This window comes from Rhincodon typus, chromosome 11 (assembly GCF_021869965.1).
Source record: "Rhincodon typus isolate 14 chromosome 11, sRhiTyp1.1, whole genome shotgun sequence".
Classification (NCBI taxonomy): domain Eukaryota; kingdom Metazoa; phylum Chordata; class Chondrichthyes; order Orectolobiformes; family Rhincodontidae; genus Rhincodon; species Rhincodon typus.
In genome coordinates, this window is record NC_063342.1 from 53,539,413 (window position 1) to 53,562,581 (window position 23,169).

At 39.4% G+C, this 23,169-nt stretch overlaps 1 protein-coding gene across 4 annotated transcripts in view; it reads right to left on the reverse strand.

Moving 5' to 3' along the window:
- dmd (dystrophin) overlaps positions 1 to 23,169 on the reverse strand; it is a 1,291,331-nt gene that overhangs the window by 66,785 nt on the left and 1,201,377 nt on the right. For all 4 annotated transcript variants that reach the window (XM_048602828.1, XM_048602824.1, XM_048602825.1 and 1 more), the window contains 4 exons: positions 19,338 to 19,495; positions 13,002 to 13,168; positions 10,018 to 10,129; positions 5,012 to 5,148 (listed from right to left, as the gene is read on the reverse strand). In XM_048602828.1, the coding sequence (XP_048458785.1) occupies positions 5,012 to 5,148; positions 10,018 to 10,129; positions 13,002 to 13,168; positions 19,338 to 19,495 (574 nt within the window). The remainder of the gene's footprint in view (positions 1 to 5,011; positions 5,149 to 10,017; positions 10,130 to 13,001; positions 13,169 to 19,337; positions 19,496 to 23,169) is intronic.

The window sequence follows — 23,169 nt, forward strand, 5'->3', positions numbered from 1 at the left end:
GAATCTATGGGGTGAATTTGTACTTGCAAATACATTTTATTTTGTTCAAAAAGCACACAATTTATAGACAGTCGATATGGTGTTTTATAAATTTCTACTTTTGAAATAAAACCAGTCTGACTCCAAACTAAAACACCAACCGTTTCTAAACAAGGTCTCACGCCTAACATGTACTGTCTGATCAAAAATGACACCTCTTCTTTACACTGATAAAACCTTCAGTTCTCTCATGACCACGACTTGAAGTGAATTCCGGAATTTATATATTCATATTAATCAATTACAACCTTCTAACTGATTAAAGATTTAACAGCATCTTAGGTTGGTTTCGTGCATATTGATGAGTGGTGTGAACCTTAGGTCTTTTACTTACAAATTCTGTGTCTGATACTACTGCTCTCACTAACACAAGCGCCGAAAGCTTGTGTTTTCAAATAAACCTGTTGGACCATAACCTGGTGTCGTGTGATTTCTGACCTGGAAACATAACTGTAATATTCACGTCAAAATGATGGCAAGCATAACATCACCAAGAGAAACTTAGGCAACTTACAGGCCAACGATCATCGCGTATGCAAATTTTTGCCTGCGCAAAGCCATCAATATTACACTGTTGACTATATCTGGATAATTGTCGATGAAAGAAAAATACACTTTTTAAAAATAAAACTATTTGTAACAGCAAATAACCTGAATAAAGTTGGTTTTCAGATGCGTGGCCTTTCTTCCACCTCACTTTAAAAAAAAATCTTTAACAGTAATCTCTGTCCTTTATTTACAGTAATGCGCTTTAGATATTACTAGAAAGCACTACCTTGTGAAAGCAAACAGCAGCACAAAGTCATTCATATACTTGCACAATCCAACAGGTATTATTCGGGAAACTACCTGTGCACATAAGGGTTAAATTTGCTGCATCTTTCTTTGGTAGTCTGCAGAGTCCAATTTCGAAAGTATGTACAATATGTCACACAAAACCCATTCCGGAGCCTTTGTGATAATCCCAGCAGTTTCATTGACATTTATATTCTGTAGATGACAATAGCATTGCAAAATACTGCATCACTTGCTGCCTATCTGCTCCCAATCTCTTGGGTACAGTGAAAGAAAAATATGCTGCTCCAAATTTTATTTTGTATCCATAAACGTAGTGCAAAGGAAATACATGGCAGTGCTAAAGCATGCTAATGCAGATAAGGTATTTAATAATTTTACAGAAAAATATGGTGAGGGCTGAGTTACAGAGATATTGCAGGTTTTAGATCCATTGACAACCATTCTGTTTCAACTACTACTTGTCTTGATTTACATTTTATAATTAAGGGGTTTACAACCTATCAAGGGAATTATTTTCTTACAGCAGTGGTCAGTAATTAATTGCACTGGGTCTTTTAAGTTTGAAGTTGAAAACGAGTGCTGACTATTTTAGCTTCTGAACATTTCAATGTTGGCATGACACTCCTCTCTCCGCAGCTTTAAATGGAGATGTTAAATCATTCAAAATAAATCAGCTAATCTCTTCCTTTATAACAGCGGAATGGGGAATGCCACACAATTGCATACCGTTCATCTGTTGATATTGCCCAAAGTAATTACTGGCCTTCTCTCATTATCTTTAGTCTGTACAATTAAGAAAATACCCCAAGGGGGACCACTTCCAAAAGATCACACCTGGTTATGGAACTAAACCTTAAAGTTTGCTGGGCTGGATTTTCAGCTTTGATTTCTTTACTTGGCAAGTCAACAGACAATAAACCTGTCTGCAAGCATCGACAAGACAGGCTCAGGTGTTCATGTGCAGGTGGCTTTCATGTTATTTTAACTTGGAATCTATTTATTTACCAGCCCATTACACCAGTCTAGCGTTACTTCTCCTCTGCTGCAGTTGCTGTTTCAAGTGAACATTCATCATGTGGAAGCTGAGGCAGTGAGCCTCAGCAAGCAGTATGATAATGAGAGGCATCAGTACCATCCTACTGCAACAGACACACAGATTGTACTGAGTGACTGGATGGGAATTATGATTCCAGGTTTTTCCAAACAATCATTAACTCAGGGTCACGGAATTCAATAACCCAAGTGACCAAACTTCCACTTCAGGTCAGCTTACTCTTTACTCAGGGCAGACAGTGAACTGAATGTGCAAATCCTTTGACCTTATGGCTCAGCTGACAACCAAACTCCTCAGTCCCTGTTACGATGCGATGAGGTAGTCAAATATAATGTTGTAACAACTGACACCCACTTTTTCATTTGTACATTTTGTTCACACGAATTGTATTGGATAGCTGCAAGTTTGACAATTGATTAATCCAAGAATGAGAGAGAACTAATTTCCAATACGAAGGAACAAAGGTTAGACAGAAAGTTGAATCATGATTTGAATCAAATGAAACCTTGAAAAACATACTGAATGCAGAATTGGCCAATCCTTTTCATATTTGGGTTGTTCTTCTCCAGCTATCTTCTGAATTTGTGCTAGAATTTCTTCAGCTTGATATTTCTCTCCCTCCTTTGAAAAACCTCTCATAAAGCTCATTGTGACTACCTTAATCCTTTACCTCCCGTTGGAGGTGTTCTCTCTCTATTATTAAGCTCACAGGTTGACTATTGTATGTAAGGAACACCACATTAATGTAAATATCAGTTATAGCTGTTCATATGCTAAAATTTTAATCTTCATCAATATCATCAATTTGTCACTACTCCTCGTTCTGTCACTATGATGACACTTATGAAAATGTGGGGCATCCTATTCAACAGCAGAAATAAAAACATCCAAGAACAACATTTAGCAAACAAAGAAGTATACATATGAAAACAAGGGGCAGAAGGAACTGATTAGTGATGGCTTCATCCACATTTGCAGTGCCACGAGTATAGTAAACAAAATGTCACAAGAAAAGTGACCTAAGGGGCAACTTTTTCACACAGAGGGTGGTGCAAGTATGGAATCAGCTGCCAGAAGAATGCAAGAGGCTGTTACAATGACAACATTTAAAAGGCATCTGGATGGGTATAAGAATAGAAAGGGTTCAGAGGCATATGGGCCAAATGCTGGCAAATAGGACTAGATTAATTTAGGATATCTGGTCGGACCGAAGGGTCTGTTTCTGTGCTGTACAGCTCTATGACTCTATGAACAGATATCAGTGTCACCTGAATCTGGAAATCTGAGCACTCAAATTTCAGAACAATGAAAATCACTGCTACATTCGACCAGCATTTCACAAATCTAAGATCATTATAGTGTGTGGACCACGTATTGTGGTCTTTCAATAATATTTACAATAATGAAGTAAATTTCAATGCCATAATTAGTACAATATTTCCTCTAGATGTCCTTTACTCAATATTGGCTGTTTCATATTTATCATTCTAAGTGCTGCATGTTTAAAGGAATGTGTTGCTGTTTCTGATGGCAAAAGAGGAAAACTCAACGTGGTCTAGTCCAGCTTATACTCGTTTCAGTTTCTGCTAAGAATGGCAACAAAGGACTTTTCACTACTGCAATTAAAGTATTTATCGACCTAAAATCCACTACACAAACTATAATCATACTACCCTGTCCATTTCAGCTCCTAGAAATATTTTTCATAAACTATTTTATCCAAACACATTCAACTGTTGTAGTATATTTACTAACATCACAATTTGACATCAGTGTGCACCAAGTAACATTGGAACAAAATAATACACTACTGACCACCTAGTTATCCAAAATTATCAACAGGAATTTATTCATACACTATGAAAAATGAATGCAATTACCTGATCATGCGAAGATATTTTAAACATCTAGCAGCATAACCTTTCTCAGCTGCTCACATAAATGATGCTAGGTTGTGAGGACTAGTTGGATTTGGGGGGGAGTGTGGGGGAGCTGGATTGGGTGGAGGAGTTGTTGTGTAGTAATCAGGTCTGAGGGAGGTGGTCAAATTGGAGGTGGTAACTGAGTCTGGGTGGTGGTTGATTGGGTTAAGAATTGTGAGCGTTTATGGTGTTAATGAGAATCAGAGAACAAGGACAGGAGTAGGCTATTTAGCCCTTCAAGCTGCATCACCATTCAATATGATCACGGTTGATCATGTAGTTTCAGTAGCTCGCTCTCACTTCCTTTCAATACCTCTTGATCTCTTTAGCCACAAGGCCCACATCCAGCTCCTTCTTGAACATATCTAACAAATGAGCCCCAACAGCTTTCTGTGGAAAAGAATTCCACAGGTTCACAACTTGAAGTAAAGAAATTCTTCCTCATCTCAGTCCTGAATGGATGGGGTAGTCTTTATGTAGGGTCAGGTGTAGGTAGTTGGATCAGGTGAGGGAGTTAGTTGGGTTGAATTTGGGAAGTGCTTGGCTGAAGAAGGTATGTTGTGATGCTCAGTTCAATTCTGCTGATTGATCAGAGCCACGACAGTAATTTAACTGCGCAATATATTTCCAGAGTTAGAATCCAGCCAATCTCACAAAAGTCTCTGGCACCACACTCAAAGTTGCAGAATTCGTTGACAGTCTGGACAATGCAAAGCAGACCATCAGAAAATTAAACTTCCCAGGTAATTTTAACTCCTGCATGTATCAGGACTTCCATGGGGTCCTGAATGCAAAACAGACTTAACTCCAAATTTCACAGCTTCAGACATCAGCAAAGTCCACTGATTGTCATTTGGCAAGAAAAACAAATGATGGGCTCAATGGGGTCATGCTTTCCTTTGCATTTGGAACAGTAAAAAAGGAATTCAAACATGGCCAGAATTCAACTTGTCCAGATTCTGACAATCATCCACATCGAAAACCTTCCGGAATGTAGCTCTACATAGCTGGAATGCTTTCAGGTTATTTCACCTTAAAAATCTTCAATAGCAATTTGCTTTGACCAAAACATAAATTCATGCAGCAATGCAGCAAAATGGGAGTGGAGGCGTAGTAATTTCCCATCGAATGAGACATTTAAGATCAGGGATCACACTGAAGTATTATGGAAATAAGACTCTCTCTTCATGATACTTACGTTTCTAAGTTATCCCCCTCCAGAACTGTCTGAACTGGCAGATATCCCATCCGGGGATGCTTTGCAAAGTATCTCTTTGTACGGAACTTGTTTTTCAATACCTTGGCGAAATCCCGCACATCTTCTCCCGAAGTTGTCTGAGGAAAAGGCAACCGTTTGTTATATTTTGCATTAAACTTTCTGGTGGATGTTATCATTCACGGTTGGCATGTGGCTGAGCAATTTTGAATGAGCAACAAAATTAGACTGAAGGCAACATTAGTCTGTAGTCGACAGTACTGTAGAGTTGCTTGACGATAAAAATTAATGGGGGTGTAAACGACCTGCGCTCTTGATATTTGTAATGCTAAACATGCCCTTGCGCAGAGGTTTATCCGGCTGCCAGAGGGACAAAGTTAAATAGTTTTCCCCTCAGTATTTCCCATGAGTTCTGCCAAATTGGGCTGGTTACGTGGGTTTGTTTCTCTGAGAAATTTATACCAGGGGTGAAAAATGCATGACTTCAGGCTGGATCCAGCCTGCAAAGTAGTTTCAGCCAGGCTACAGTGTGCTTAGTTTCCTAATTTCCAGAATTGGTGCAAAACCTCCCGACGATGACATGAAAAGCCCAGGGGCACTGGGCCGTCTAGATTTTGCAGCACTGTATTGCGACCATTTCCCCATGTTGTCAAATCCAATCAAACCCACTGACTTAAGGTATGGCTAGAAACGAGAGAAGACAGGCGGTGTGGGGGGGGGGGTGGGGGGGGGGGGGGGGAAGCGAGCGGTATGAGAGAGTGTAGGCATGGACAGATTTACAGCTGGGTTGAAGTGTTCTGCAAGAGCGTGACAGACAGGAGGTGGCAGTATGATTGAGATTTAGGAAGACTGTAAGCAGAGAAAAGTAAGTGGAAGAAAATCCCTGAGATTTCTTGCAGACTTTTTAAGTACTGTTGTTGTTTGATGTTGCCTAGACTGGAGGGCAGGTCTTATGAGGAAAGGTTGAGGGAGCTAGAGCTTTTTTCATTGGAGCAAGGGAGGAGGAGAGGTGACGTGATAGAGGTGTGTAAGATGACGAAAGGCAGAGATAGAGTGGATAGTCAGATTTTTTTTCCCAGGGTGGAAATGACTATTACGAGGGGGCATAATTTTAAAGTGATTGGAGGAAGGTATAGGGGAGATGTCAGAGGTAGGTGCTTCACACAGAGAGTGGTGGGTGTGTGGAATGCACTGCCGGCAGTGGTAATGGAGTCAGGTGCTTTAGAGACTTTTAAGCGAGTCTTAGATAGGCACATGGAGGATAGTAAAATGTAGGGTATGCAGGGTAGATTGATCTTAGTAGGATAATAAATCTATTATTATTATTATTGTTATTATTATTAAGATAATAGTACTGTGCTGTACTGTTCTATGTTCTATGATCTATGTTCTATGATCTATGTTCTAAAATGCTGTAGAATGGAATAAACTGCTTAGATTTTGCACAGCACACATTTTTGTCGACGGACTTTGAAATAGGTTCAAAATCCTTCTTTATATATTTATATTTGTTCAGCTTGATTTTCAGATGCTGCTAGGCACATTTAAAAACAATAAGGACCTGTAGATGTGTGGCCATACAGATCAGATAGAGGACCTTGTATCCAGAAATCAGTAAAATAAGACACGGAATGCATCCTACTCCAGTGCGTTCAAAATAAGTGATGAAGAACTTGGTCCATTCTAATTCCAGGATGTCCGATCAAGTCCATCACGCATAAATCTTTGGTCCACATGTTAAACAAAATCCATGACCAGATTGATAAAGTCGTAAGCTTAATAGCACAGATATTTTCTCACCAACCTGTTCAGAGATGTTATGACTCACCTCTGGAGCAGGTGGGACTTGGTCAGATCTCTTAGTTCAGAGGTAGGGACACTATCACTATGCCACAGGAACCCTTAAGCATGGTAGCACAGCAATTTTTCCCAAACTCAGAACAGTTGGCAACATTTAAAAGTGGAAGTTATTACAAAGGAATATAACAGCTGCTACTGGCAATGGCACCGTAAAAAAAAACACAAGTGCAACTGGAATAATAATGAAGGTAGTTTCTCTCAGGACTCACAAACACAATTAATCAGCACACACTAAATTTAAAGATTTTGCATTAAGGGGTATTTTCGATTTTCAAAGCTGTTTGCTCTTTTACTGCTACATCAATTTATATAAGCTGTATAAGATAAACTAGGAAATATGTTCAAATTAGTCAATCTGTACCATGAAGATGAATGAGTGGCTACTGATGTTATAACTTTTAAAAGATCATTGATGAAGCACAGTTAGATCCTTTACCTTCTGAAGTATTCCTTGCCTATACATTTTTTTAAACATTAACACAAGAAAAACAAATTAAACAAAACAATTTTCAGAACAGCTGCCTACACAATATATTGCTTTGATTAAAAGTACACTTCTTTACATGAAGTCAATTCCCAGTAAGTATAATGAAAATTCTGGATTTCCAGGTTGGGTCAAATACATGGTTTCACAGTTCATTTTACAAGTGCAGTGAGAATCTGATTAAAACACAATGAAAATAATTGTATTTTGGTCGGTACAGTAAAGCAGTAGCGAGTAGTTTATGGGAAAAAAAAATCTGGAAATGGCAAGTTAGTAATGCAATAATAATCATGCACGGTTAATGGCCATGGATGGGATTTACTTGCATTTTGTCTAAATTTCCCCTAATATATGCAAATAAAGACTTGCACAGTGTTTTCTATGATGAACCATTCAACAAGTGAGGAAAACTTAGTTCAAGGGAACAAGAGGGAATAGTTGCTGAGAGTTCTCAAACAGGAAACCTGAATTTGCATTTATGTCAGGCCAACTCATCATAATGTTTTTGTTGATTTTAGAGTTTCCTCGTTGACATCCATTGCTCACCACACCCCACCCCCCCACCCCCAACCTCCCATCGACACTTAAACTAATGTGGGTGATGTTGCTGATGTGAGGTAGTGTATAATGGGCGATTGTGCATCAGCCACCTGTACCATATCTCTTCTGAATGTTACTGCTATTGAAGTCAAAATTACCTCCATTGCATCTCTGCTTGGGTAAAAGGGAAAGAAAGATGGCTTCAATAAAGTTGCATCTTTCAACATCTCAAAAGGACTGAAAGCACCTCACAACTTACAAAGCTCTTTTGAAGTATGGTCATTGCTATGTACACTTCTATGTACAGCACCTGAACATCAGTACCTCACCCTCACCCATAATTGAGACATTTATCTTCTTGATGTCATAGAAACACAGAAACTTGGAGCGTTCACCACCATCAATCTGCACTATCATTCAGCATAACCATGGCTGATCCTCTATCTCAGTATCAGTTTCTAGCTTTCTTCCCATACCCTGTGATGCCTTACAACCCAAAAAATCTGTTTCTTGAATATATTCAGTGACATGGCTTCCCTTAGCTTCTGAGTTAGAGAATTCCACACGGTCACTATCCTGTGAATGAAGACATTTTTCCTCATCTCAGTTCTAAATGTCCTACAGTGTATTCTGAAATTGTGACTCTTGATTCTAGAGTCTGCAACCGGGGGAAACATCCACCTTGCATCTAGTCTGTCCAGCCCTGTTTGAATTTTATACATTTAAATCAGATCCCCCCTCATTCTTCTAAAGTAATGCACACAGGCCCAGTCAAACAAATCTCTCCAGCTAGCAACCTAGTGAACCTCTGCTTCACTCCTTCTATGGAAAGTATATCATTTACTTGGTATGGAGACCAAAACTGCACATAATACTTCAGGATTGATTTCACCAAGGTACAACTGCAGTAAAACATTATAACTTCTTCTCTTAATTCTTCTGGCAACGAAGGCCAATATTCCATTTGCCTTCATAACTGTTTGCTGCACCTGCCTGCCTAATTTCATTGACTGGTATACAAGGACACCTTTGTACATCCACTGTGCCCAATTTATCACCATTTAAATAATATTGTTCCTTTCTGTTTTTCACACCGAAACGTATAACTTCAAATTTAGACACAATGGATTGCATCTGCCATGTATTGGTCACTCACTCACTCAACTTGTCTAAATCACCATGAAGCCTCACTCCTCCTCCTCCTCATAACCCGGTAACTTCCACGTCATGAGTAAACTTGAAATTTGTTCCCTCATCCAGGTCACTTAAATATATCATCAATAGCTGGGGCACAAGCACTGAAATGCGCTACCCTATTAGTCACTACTTGCCACTTGGAAAAAGACTAATAGTGATAAAGGCATCTCAGTCAATTCTGACTGAGCAACTGAAGAACTTTCAGCTGGCAATCAAGAGGGAAACATGTCCAAGAAGAGTTCATTCCTAATCTCAACATCAAGGAACAGACCCAATGGATTACATGCACACATTACTGGCCTGGAAACTGCCAGAAGAAATACTCTCAATAGCAGTAGTTGCTGCAGATGTCAAAAATAGATTGAATGGGAGAAATGACCAAAAGTATGAACACAATTCCATACTTAAGGAAGAAAATGGAGGTTGGCTTAACAAGACCTTAAAAAGTACTGGTTTGTAAGAGACCTTTGCTCTCATTTTCCCTTCTTTCAGCCTGCGATTAAGCTGGCTACAAAATATTATTTTAATAGTGAACAAACGTTTGATGAAACATATCCAAAAGAAATGCAAATTTTACGTTTACACTAGCATTGTGCGTAAGTTGAATGACGAAGGAATAGTATTAACCTAAATCTTATAATGTGTTTCCAGCATTTTCTGCTTTTCAGTTTTTTTTAATATATTTTCCAAATTGTCTATTTCTAAAGTGCGCAACTGGAAAGCTCAGCAATAATTTACCACAGATGTTTCACAAACAACCAAAGAAATGCTAAAACCAAGAGCTCAGCCTGAGTTGTTTAGTGTATAGAATGCACCCAATATGATATCAAACAAAATGAGTGAGGCATCCAGGTGTCTCCTTTTAATGATATTGCTTTTTTTTTAAAACCTATTTTTTGTAACTTACCGGTGTACAGTATTCCACCATTGGGTAATGCATTTTATGTCCTTTTGCCGTACGACCAGAAAAAAAGCAGCTTTGACAGATATCATAATTGAAGTGCTTTAAACTTCGGTACCTGTATTGAAAAAGTTCATAAAAATGGGTCAAACCAGAGTCCTTGCAGTTCATGAATTCAACATAACCAGCCCAGAACAAAGGGCTGAAAGTCTCATCTCTCTGAATTTACCTTGCATATATCAGAACTGCTGAACTGAACAGCATTTAAACCATTCTGGATGACATCAGTCAATCCAGATCAAATTGCAAAGGAAATCATCCTACTTTTGAAACAAAAAAATCCTGGAACACCAGCAGACCTAATTTTCTGCAGAAGTTCTCAGTGTAACACTAAGTACACCTTTGTTGAGCACCTAGATTCCTACAGTTCACTCTCTAGTTCCTGCTCCTCTCTTTTGTGTTTCTGCCCTTCTGTTTTTTATTATCAGACCACAATATTTTTTAGACTAAAAAAACTGCTGTCACAGTTTGATAAACACTACCAAAGCATCATTTACCAGACACCTCTAGTTTTTCCAAGTGGTAATAGTTAATCGTAAACTGCTGGCTTAGTTTTAACAATGGTTATCGCCCAATGGAGTCAGGGAATTTGCAGATTTTGATTAAAAAATGAAAACTAAAGAATTGAAGAATAGCAATGAAATTTACCAGTGAGGAAAGAGATAATTTAGGGAATCTGCTGAAGGCAATGATTTAGCATTGATGAACAGGAAAATTATGGAATTTTCCAAGTATGCGTCGACCAGAAGAGATGGACTTCATTCCAGGACTTTTGTTTTAAGATAGCTTTCAATTTGTAAATGGCAGAACGCAAGAGTACTTAGGTTTGGAGATGACAAATGTGAGTAATATCAGCATTGTCAGGTGAGACAAGCAGATCATTTTGACAAGGTGGAAATCAATAATTTTGATGGTAGCAGGGATATGGACTTTGAAATGCCGAATGTCTGTAATTTTGGGCTTAGTCTGAGGCAGCTGTCAGAGAGGTATGTGTCAAGTGAGAAGTTATAAACAGAAATTGTGCATAATAGCTTTGGTCTTGCGGATATTGAGGTGAATTAAGTTCAAATTCATCCAATACTTGATAACTGTGAAGATGTTACACAACACAGTGATGGGTGAAGGGTCAAATGATGGCACAGAGATAAAGCTGTTGTCAGGTTTTTTTTAGTGATTTGTTATTTTAAACGGACTGGAGAATTGAGTCAGAAGGATCTTGTGGCACCATGGCAATGTCCCTCTCTCTGGGTCTGAAGGCCTGGTTTCAAGATGTGTGTCATATCATCTCTGAATAGGCTAATTAAGAATCGATTAAGAATATCTATAATTGCAAGTCACCGACATCAGCCTATGAAATGCCAAAGGTGGGATTTTAGGACACCGAATGAGGGGAGAACAGAAGGACATTAAAGGAAATGTAAAACTTGCATGAGGACAGTTGGAACACCTAAGATTTACAATTCCATGGCCCTCCAAAAAGGATTTGCAGTTATGATACAGTGTTAAAGAGGCACATGGTTCTTTCTTGTCACATGTCCAAACTTGTGCCACCTTCTGTTACTTCAAAAGAGGTAAACAAGGGACATTTTACAGGCAGAAATTACAGTTTGATGATAGCACTAGTGCTACAAATGTCACTTTAATTGGCAAAAGCAGAAGAGTGATGTGTTCTACTGACTGCTACAACATGGTAACAGTGGTCCAGAGAGAGAGCGCGAGAGAGAAAAAGAGAGAGAAAGAAAGAAAGAAAGAAGCACGAGCACAATGTTTCCTTCTCTCAACCTGCAGCGGGAAGCTACTTTGTTGAGTTGTCTAATACAATTCATTGTATTCCTTTTAAAATATATGAAAATAATTGAACAGCCTGAAAATATCAATAATCAATAATGCCTGCATTTTCAGTGACTGATAAATTGACTTCCATATTACTGTATAGGAATTCCTTCAGTGCAAGTTTGCTCAAGGCACTTGAAGGCAAGTTGTTTGGTATTACCCTCCTAAGAAGATACTTTAACATTGAAGTATCAAAGCAAAAATCCAAGTTAGAATTTGGCTGCTGTAAACCATGATTTTCAATACATGGCTTGTAGGAACTCTTGGGCTCTCTGAACAATGCTCTGGCTGTGTTCATATACTGTCTGGGAGACTGAATGGACATTTGTCTGACAGTAAAGTCCAGTTTGCTCAAAGCTTAAGTACCAAAGACATAGCCTAAGCTGGCTCGGCACAACTGAATTGTTTATCGAAGATCACATAGATGTTCAAAAGGGTACATTGACAGCACAAGTTTGTAAGGTAAAATTTCTGCTGCTGGAACTGTGAACAAGTGCTTAACAGTTAGAGTGATCGTATAGAAGTTACGACAAGAAGCTTCAACATTCCTGCAAATCTATAATGAAGGTAGAAATTCTACTCGACCCTGGTTTTGAGCTCAACATCAGTTCCTCGGCTCATTTTCAAATACAGGATTATAATGTCCATAATTCACAACAACTGTGAATATCACACTGACATATTTCCAGTGTTATTTTCCTCTCATTATAACACATACATCTGCATTTTGGCAGTTGTATTATATTTCCAATGACACTTCTGGTAGTAAGGGCTAAGACTGCAGCAAGGTATTGGAACCTCCGCTGTCCACATTCTTCCAACCATGTGAATAGGCAGCAAATCTCGGAACACTATCCTATTATCATTTCAACAACAGCTTTGAAATAAGCTGAATAAATAAAGCTCCTCCCTAATTTTACTTGGATAAAATAATGTCCTTCTCACCTGCAAATTAAAAAAGATATGAAATTTCCATAATTAAACAAAAAAATTACAACCATCTCTAACATTTTATTAGGCAGTTCCATAATGCTCTAAACATCCAAACAATTTTGATATGATTTCAGTTAGGTCGCAATATTAGACTACATGTGTACCTGAATCCAATGATAGGACATTCCTTGCAGATATTGCACTTGGCCTGGTGTTTAGCAGTCTCTGCTGCTGCCACTCGGTGAAGTACTGGCATCCACACCATGGACTGTGGCTCCAGCCTCATCCAATCCAAGAACAAAGCTGCCTCAATCTCTGGCTTGTTGTTGGCCTTAGGTGTGAAAAGGAGAAGAAATGTGAGCACTCGGTGCTGTGTATTGGGCTTGGGAAGTTAACGTAGTGCTGCCTCAAAGCTCTGTATATTCTTTAGTCGTGAAAAGATAAAGCTTTAAAACAGCATTAGCCTAGCAACTATTGAAAGGTTTCAATGTCAAAATAAATAGTTAACAGCTCGTTTATCTTGCTTTATTAATTACACTGGAAATAGGGCAAAGCTGAAGGTAATTCTATGGTTGATAGCAAAGGCGGTTATTTCAAACATGAATATGATCTTGACGGCTGCTAAGATGATAGAACAAATGGAGAAGATCTATTGACTTCCTATAGCACAACATAGCACCAACCTCCTTCTGGAGGAAAGTTAAACATACTTGCACCAATCCCAAGTGCCCAATTATACCTGTTAAATATCAAAGCAAAATATCAAAGCATTTCAAACAAACTAATGGAGAGTGCAGGATCTAAAAGATTGCCACACTTATTGCTATTTCATTTCAAACATATTAACCTTACTTTTCTGCAACATTCTGAAGCCTCATTAATTCAAGTATTAACAACACAAATCATATTGTACATTTCATTGGAGCTCTCATAGAATCACAGAACCTTACAGTGTGGAAGCAGGCCATTCATCCCCATTGAGTCCACACCGACCCTATAAACAGGATCCCACCAAGACCCACCCCTTTACCCTATCCCTGTAACCCTGCATTTCCCATGGCTAATCCACCTAACCTACAGGTCCCTGGACACTATGGGCAATTTAGCGTGGCCAATCCACTTAAACTGCACATCTTTGGATCTCTAACATTGCATGTTGAAACTCATAAAAAAAACAAACACAATTCAGACTGCACTGTGACCTTAAAAAAAAGACTTTTCAAATTGCAATCTATAATTTTCTACACTTCGGGCTCGAAACTTGATTTTGGCAATGGTGCAAAGGGGGCTACGTTGGGCCGGTCGCCCACTATATGGGGAGCTTGCTGTTTCATTCTATGCACTACAATGGAATTGAAAATAATGCATCGTGTCTAACAGGCAGCTGATCATATACCACTAGTTTTATGCCTGCACCATGGCAAATTTCTACCACTTCAAGTTTTATTGCAAATATTCAGGTTAGTAAACAAATTACACGCATGGACAATTTTGACTTTAACAGCAGAAAATAAGCAATAGTGAACTGGCCACCTGTTTTATATCTCCTCTGATGTTTATGTCCATTGAAGTTGGAGGAAGGAAGAAAAAATTGGGAAGATCTCTAAAACAGGCTGCTGATTTGCTGTTTTACATCATTGCACAAACGTCAAAATTACTTCTGCTGTTACAGTAAATTACAGAGAGCAGCAGCGACTTGGTGCTGGTCTGTGCTAAGTTATCTAACCTTAACTATAGTAATAGAGCTGAATTTTGATACATGTTAATGGGCACAAAATAAATCAGGCTAAGATCCAACCTGATGAAAAGGCAAGGATACAAATGCTAGAAATGTGAAATAACAACAGAACTACTTGAAAGGTATGGCAGATGTTTGATCAAAGGATAACAGATTTTAAATGGTTTTACCAACTTCAGTCATTTTTAGTGATTTGTGTTTCTGAAGTGGGATGGATAAATGCTGCCAAAGTTACTGGAAAATAAAAGAGAAAGTACATGTTCAAGGTTCGAAGCTTTCAAAAAGTGCCTGCATCACCTCAAGTCACTGTGGTAATACTATAGTGCAGATTTAGTCACAAGTGAATAGCAAACCAGTTGCTCAAGTGATATTTTCACTAATCTCTGCTTCTTCTTTCTATTTGAATTTTGTTGTCTTTTAAGGTTGGAAGAGGATTGGAAGTATTGATTTCAATTCTGAACATGACCCGTAGGCTTCAAATGCTAATCCATGGATGGAATAGGTCTGAAGGACTGAATGCCTTACTTCTAATCCTCTTACAATCTGAAATGGTTAATGAAGATCAAAACCTTTGTTACCATGTGGAATGGAAAAATTTGCAAACAGACCTACAGTGGCAACTGGACATAATATTAATTGGGTTACTATCGATGCAACACCTGTATAAAAATATTGCTGGTCTCTTTGTCCAAACAACAAATCAATTTGAAATGCTTTTTGAATGTTCTTTTTCAAAAAACTAGATGCTTGCATTCGTACCAGCAGCTTTTCACATAAACAGCCACAGGGATTTAGAACTTAATGAATGCACTTGGTCAGTGAACACAATTTCATGCTAAATGCATTTTATATCTAAGAGGATTTCAATGTAATTTTATTTTACATTTCTTAAAGCATGTGATAAGAAGCTTATATATTGCTGCACAGTTTGGACCTCAGAGCAAGTGCTGTAATCTGTGTAATTCTCGTCTATCAAAACCATGGGCTCAGATATTGTAACAGGATAATTTTTGCAATACTGTAAAAGTGTTTTATAATACTTCCATAATATTTAGTTAGAATTAAAAACAAAAATTGCTATATGTGAAGTCCAATATTTGTATGGAATATTGTATGCACTCAGTTACCTTGTCTAAATAAATATCCTTTACATCTGATTCCTTAAGGCAAGGATCATCAAGCCATTCAAATACGGAGTCATACAGCACAGAAACAGACCCTTTGGTCCAACTTGTCCATATTGACCAGGTAGCCTAAACTGAACTAGTCCAATTTGACAGCATTCGACCCACATCCTTCTAAACCTTTGTCCATTCATGTACCTGTCCAAGTGTCTTTCAAATGTTAATTGTATTGGCTCTACCATTTCCTCTGGCAGCTCGTTCTATACATGCACCACATCTGCATGAAAAAGTTGCCCCTCGGGTCCCTTTTAAATCTTTCCCCTCTCAGCTTAAACCTATACCCTCCAGTTTTGGACTCCCATTGGAAAAAGACCTCAGCTGTTCACCCTCTGTATACCCTTCATGACTTTTTTTAAACCTCTATAAGGTCATCCCTCAGCTTCCAATGGTCCAGAGAAAAAAAGTCCCAGCCTATCGAGCCCCTGCCTCATTTATTATTTGCACGTGCATACTTCCGGAGGCCTTTCCCACTCCAGACCAGGGCTCTTGAAACTAATTTTTCTGCTTCACCTTTTGTCGCTCGTGAAATTAGACGAGCAATTCAATCGCGATGCATATGGTCTGTTTTTACATACAAAGTCGTCAGTGGTAGTATGTAGTACAATACATCCACACCTTTAGAGGCCTGTTTTAAATCATTTGACTTAGAATCTGTTAGTTAATGGGGCAAGAATTTGCATTTAGGTTTAGGAGCTTCATTTTAACACAGTTTTGCTTCAGGTGTGGCGCGGGGTCATGAGTCCTTATTGGTGCTATTTTGGAGTAGTCTCTCCCTGAACTTCCCAGTGGCTGCCAACCCTCCGACTGGTCAGCCCCTGCTCCTGCCACCTCTCCAGGCTTTCAGATCATCTCTGCAACATCTCACTGTGGTGGCTGCACCCTGCTTCTCACCCGCTGATCCCGAGCCCTTGCTCACAGGAAGGGTTTGGGAGAGGGAAGTGGCAACTGGGAGAATTGGGGAACGTGATCAATTGTGAGTCAGAGGGAAGAAGGAAAAGAAGTGAATGGAAAACGCATTGAATCGAAGAGGTAACAAGTAGGAGAAATGAGAGTGGGGATTAAATTGGAAATGTTAACAATTTTATTACAGGTTTTTAAATTTACTTTATTCACACGTTATTTTACAATTGTAGCAATTTAGCTATGTATAATATGTATACAGGATCTAATTCCCAGTTTTTACATAGACCGTAATGGGAAAATCTGTTTAACTTATTACTTTTTCATTTAAAGTAACAATTTTCAAGACTCCACCTACAAGTTCAGCAAGGAATTGCTCCACTTGCTTTTAGGTGAAATAATGTTCTGCAACTTTAAAAATGCTCCCTACTCTGTCATATACTTTGTTGAGTCAAGGAAGTTGCAAGCTTTAAACAAACTCCTTCAGGATATGGGACTCCAAGAAAAGACCTTGGCGAGTGTTAATCATTCTTTTGTTGACATTTATGGTGGAAGGCATTGTTGGGTCATTTGGAACAGAATGTGTTCAGGATAAATGGCAGTCTGGGTGCTTTTGTTGAGAATTGACTCTTCAGACAGCAGACATTTGCATGACCATGAGAAGGTCTAACTGCTAAATAAATGAACAAGAACATCTGTTCCTGTGGCAGGCGATAGTCACCAATGTTATTTATTGGTCCGAGAGGGTCCCACTTGACAATGGGTACGTATGGATCATGAACAGTGCCAACTGGTCTAATGTTTACATAACTGCTGACTAAAGAACATAGAAGTGATTGGATGTCAACATTTACACTCAAAGTCAGATACTTGGGCATTTGTCTTTATTACTCTTCCACAGTCTAGAGATAAATGAGACAGCAAGATAAAGAAAATGTTGTCCTTCAAGACGACCAAGACCTGGGAAAAGTAAACCGAAGCACACTGCGCTCATCTAAATTCTGTTCATGATAGGCGATCTTACTGGACTTAAACTTGATGCATGTAGTAGTTTATCTTAAATGGCTAATGGAGAAAGCAACACTTGAATTCAAAGCAGCTGATCTTCTGCTTAATCTAAACCTAGTTCTGTATAGTTCAGAAGCAATAGCTGTTATTTAGGGAGAAAACTTGAATCAAATTACTTCCATTATCTAAGAACGCATGTCTGGGACTAACAGAATTGTTTTTTTTTTATTGGAAATGCTGCAGCATTTCCAATAACTTTGTTAAAGGATTTGGATTTGCATTGAATTTTAATGAAAGAAAGAAGTGAATTCATATTGCATTTTTCATGATCACTGGATATCACAACATGTTCTGCAGCGTTTGGTGAAATAATTTTCTTCCTTACACCACCCTCAATATTAGAAATTACACAACCAGGGCCATATAAAATTGGAAACTAATGTCACTGCTTCTGATTCAGTATTTAAAAATCAAAATCTTTGTTTCTTTCACAAAAAAATGTGACAATATTTTACACTTGTTTTGTTGATGCAACTTGTAAAATCTACATCTGCAGATAATCTTTGGCATTACACATGACAACAATGTCCAACTTTCTAGAGTAAATGAACATGTCACGGCTTTCATTTGACTTCAAACAAGTTGGTTCATCACAAATCTGCTACATCTTGTCACCGATGTCAGTTTCAGAACTTTGTTCCTCCATACAAGTTAGAGTTTTGCATCAAGTACTTTACAAGAAATTTAAATGATAAGGGAACTTTGAGGAATGTTGCAAGTCTTCAAAAATGTGTATTCAGTAGCATCTTCCTCTTAAGGTGTTCCCCCTTATGTTTCCGTTTTGAAGAATGACCTGCACTCAAAACACCTGTCTGTTTTCTGTACAGATGTTTGCAGATCTACTGGGTGCTCCTGGCACTGTGTGTGTTTCTTCTATTGTGCAAGTGTTTGCTAAGTACTTATAGAAGCCAGGCAGCAGACACAGTATCAAGAGCATCTTTGGTTTTAGACAGATGAGGTGCACTCGACGAACTATTTGGCCTCAAGACCAGTTACCCCACGGATTGAGCTATCTAGAAGTTAAAAGAGGGTGAATTCGTCCTCAGACTCTCAAATCCCGTAGCACCTCAGGGCTGTTTTCTGCGTGCTTACCGAGCTATGACTTGTCATAATAACTTACCACTGATTAGGATGAGGTGAAGTAGAACGTGAGGAAGCTTGCATGGAATGTAAAACCAGTTGAGCTGAGTCACTCCAAAGAATCCATACTGTGTAAAAGCAGGCCCATCAACCCTCTGAAGAGCAACCCAACTAGACCCAAACCCTGTAACCCTGCATTTCCTATGGCTAATCCACCTAGCCTGACATCCCTGGATACCAAGGGCAATTTAGCATGGCCAATCCACCCAGCCTGCACATCTTTGGGCTGTGGGAGGAAACCGGAGCACCCGGAGACCCACACAGACACAGGGGAGAACGCGCAGACTCCACTCAGACAGTCGGCCGAGGGCAAAATCGACCCCGAGTCACTGGTACTGTGAGGCAGCAGTGCTAAACACCGAGCCACTGCTGCAAATTCTGTGCTTTTCTATGTCAGTTATGCATTAGATTTCAATCTTTTCAGTTCCACATATGGAAACATATTCTTGACTAAAGCAACATATACTCACAAACTGGAAGCAGCTTCGAACACTGGGTTCAATGTTACTGCCTCCAAATGATGCAACCTCCCCCAACTGGCGTGGAATCTGAATTGCGTCATGCAACAGAAGCCCTAGTCTGCGCTGATCACAGAATCCAGTGGGACTTGCCACTTGCTTAAACAGATCTGCAAAAAACAAAATTTGTATGAAGTAAAGATAAAATATATTGGAAAAGATGCACTGCAGGACACCACATTGCCCGAACAGAGCATCAACACAATAAATGCCACTAATCCCTTTCTACATGGACTAAATAAATTTATATTGAATTGAAATGAACTGTTTATTCAAATGAAACAACCCCTATGTAAATTGTGTAGCTCAGCACAACTTGGATTAAATCCTAGATCCACTCATGCAACTCCCTTGTGTAAAGCATATAATAGATTCTTGGTGTGAACGAACTTCATGAATTTCAGCCAATTGTGGCTACAGGAACACAACCATTCATATTATCGTACCAGCAATTTAAAGAATGAAACTGAAGAAATAACTTAAATTCATGACCTTAGGCCTTCCCAAAGCGTTTGAAAGCTAATGATTTACTTTCGGAGGCAAATTTGGAAGCCTACTTCTCCAGCAGATAAACAACCAATTATCTTGCTTCAGTATTGTCATTGGAAGGATAAATATTAATCAGGACATCAGAAGAACTCCCCTATTTCTTTTCAAACTCACCACCTAACCTTTCCTACTGAATTGAACAGACAGACAGATCCTGGTTTAATGTATGATCTAGACTCTCACTTCCAAAAAAAAAGCAGCAATCGGTGGGAACTTGCAATGGATATGAACATTCCAACTCAAAGACGGGAATGTTTCCATGCCATGCTGACATTAAGTGTACAGTGAAACCATGTTTTGCCAGACATTTTGGCACAGCTTCATTATGTAACATCAATCTGTTTCTATCATTGTTTCATCTGTATAACTCCACTATGCCTATGCTTTTTTATTGATTTGTGAGAGTGTTGTTATATTTTCAGTACTATACTGCCTGCACGGGGAATTCAGGTTTGGACAGTTCGCTGTCACCAATCCTCCTTTTTATACAGAGTCTAGTGCATACTTTATTATTGGTGGTAGAGGACAGAAAGTAAAAGGAGATGCTTTTCGTAAACAACAAGATAGCTTATTGGATGAAGGCAATAGATACAATTTATATTAACTTGCTAGGCATAACTACTGAGGGCTCGCAGGAGTTCTACAGAATATGTCTGCTTGTTTGGGTTCCTGAGCAGACTCAACTAACTCCAACCAAAGACTGCAAGACATCTGGAGCTCAACATGAATGGTAACTCCTTCAGAACCATTATTATACAAAGGATAGCAAAGCCAACAGTATTGCTCATCCCTAATATCACTGCGGTGAGCTGCTTCATTGAGCTGCTACAGTCTGTACAGTGTAGTTAGACTCACAGTGCTGACATAGTCGGGAATTCCAGATTCTTTTCTAGTGATGATGCAGGAACTGTGATACATTTTCAAGTCAGATGTTTTGAGACTTGGGAGGTGAGGTTTGAGCTGATGGTATTCCCATGTGCCTGCTGCCTTTGTTCTTTTAGGTGTCAGAGGTTGCAAGTTTAGAAAGGGCTGTCACAGAAGCCTTAACAAGTTATTGCAGGCCACCTTGTAGATGATGCTTACTGCGGACCAGTGTACTAGCAGCAGAGTAAGTGAACTTTGAACGTGGTGGATCAGGTGCCAGTCAACAGGCAGTTTTGTTCTGGATAATATTTAGCTTCCTGAGTCTTACTGGAATTGGAATTGCACTCACATTCCATAACCCTTGGATTTGTACTTTGTAGGTGACAAACAAGCTTTATGAAGGCAAGATGCGAATTGCTCACAGCAGGATTTCCAGTTTCTGACTTTCTGTTCTAAACATCACATTCATGTGGCTAGTCTATTTCAGGTTTCAGGTGGTGAGATTCAGTGATGGTAATGTCATTGACTGTAAAAGTGGAGGTGATTAAATTGCCTTTTGTTGGAGTTGGTCACTGCCTGAAACTTAACTGGCATGAATGTCACTTATTATTTCAAGCCTGAATGTTATCCGGGACTTGTTGTATATGGGCATTGATTGTTGCACAATCTGTGGAACTGCGAAATGTCGAACGTTGTGTATTCTGCAGCAAACATCCTGCTTCTGACCTTAACATGGAGTGCAGGTCACTAATGAAACCACTAATGAGGAAATCCTGAAGCACTGTCCTGGGGATAAGATGATTGACCTACAACAATTATGACCACTTCCCTTCATGTTAAGTAGGACTCCGGCGAGTGGAAGGATTTCTCAGATTCACATTCACAATTTTACTCAAGCTTCCTGATGCCACACTGCGTAAAATGCAGCTGTGATGTCAAGACATTTCACAAGTACCTCACCTTTAGAGCTGAACTTCTTTCTTCATCAGTGGCCTACTTGAGGACTTGCAGCAAAAATCAAGGCTGCAGCATTGTCAGAGGTGCTGCCACTTGGATGAACCAATAAACTGAGGATTCATATCCTCTGTCTGCAAAAGAGACCCTGCACTTCCAGCTGCCTGCCACTTTAACACAACACCCTGTTCCCAGGCCAGCTGCAGTGCTCCAGCGAAGGTCAGCGTAAACTGGAAGAACAGTACATCATTTTCTGCTCGGGGACCCTGCAGTCTTCCAGACTCAACAATCGAGTTCAATAACTTTAGGGCTTGAGCTTTCCCATGTCCTTACCCCAAATGCCAAACACCAGGCCTTGTTATCTCACAGTCTGCTATTGTACACAAGCCATTGTTAGCCACTAACAGTTCTCATTAACAGCTACTCACTCTCCTAGCCAGATTGCTACCTACTCCTCTGTCTGTCTGTCTAACTGTTCTTCTCTCTCTTCAGGCTTTATCCCCACCTGTTGTTCAGTCCTTACCCTCTCCCCCTCCCACCACCCTATCTTCTGCAATATAAACTGACATTTTTCTAGCTACCATCAATTCTGAGGAAGGGTCACTCAACCTGAAATGTTAGCTTTGTTTTCTCTCCACAGATGCTGCCAGACCTGCTGAGCTTTTCCAGCAATCTCTATTTCTGTTCCATATACTGTCCTAGGTAACAGCAACTTGTTGCACGATACAACTTCAAAGTAGAATTTTCCCTTATGCACCATCAAACCTTCATCCCTCAGAAGAAAATTTTTTTAAAAATCAGATTACTTGATCCTTATTCTATCCTCTTTGTGGAAGCTTGTTGTGAGGATGTTCGCGGTCTCACTTCCTATAATAGTGATGGTTGGCAGTAAAGTACTTTGGACATCCTATTGGGAAGGACTCCACATCAATGCATTTTTTTTATTATTATGTTTGAATGAAGGCAGTTATGGGATCACTCAGTCCCCTCCCCGAAACTATCCTGCCACCACCTCTGATCTTAGTGAGGCATGACATACCAAAATATGGTGGAGGAGGGGTCTGGGGCAATAGCTGTAAGGTATGATATGATGAATATGACTATGTCAAGCAGTTGCTTGACTAATCAGTGTGACAGCTCTCCCAATTCTGCATAAATTCCCCATCTATTAGCGAGAAGCACTTTGCAAGGTTAACAGGACTGTTTATTCCTTTGCTGTTTCAAGCTCCAGATGACCTGCCTGGCTTTTATTCTGATTTGACCGTCCTGAACTAGTACTGATGTAGCTAAGATGGGGAGGCGATGGCCTGGTAGTATTATTGTTGGATTGTTAATCCAGGGACCTACATAACGTTTTGGGGATAACAAGTTGTCGAGCTGGATGAACACAGCAGGCCAAGCAGCTTCAGAGGAGCAG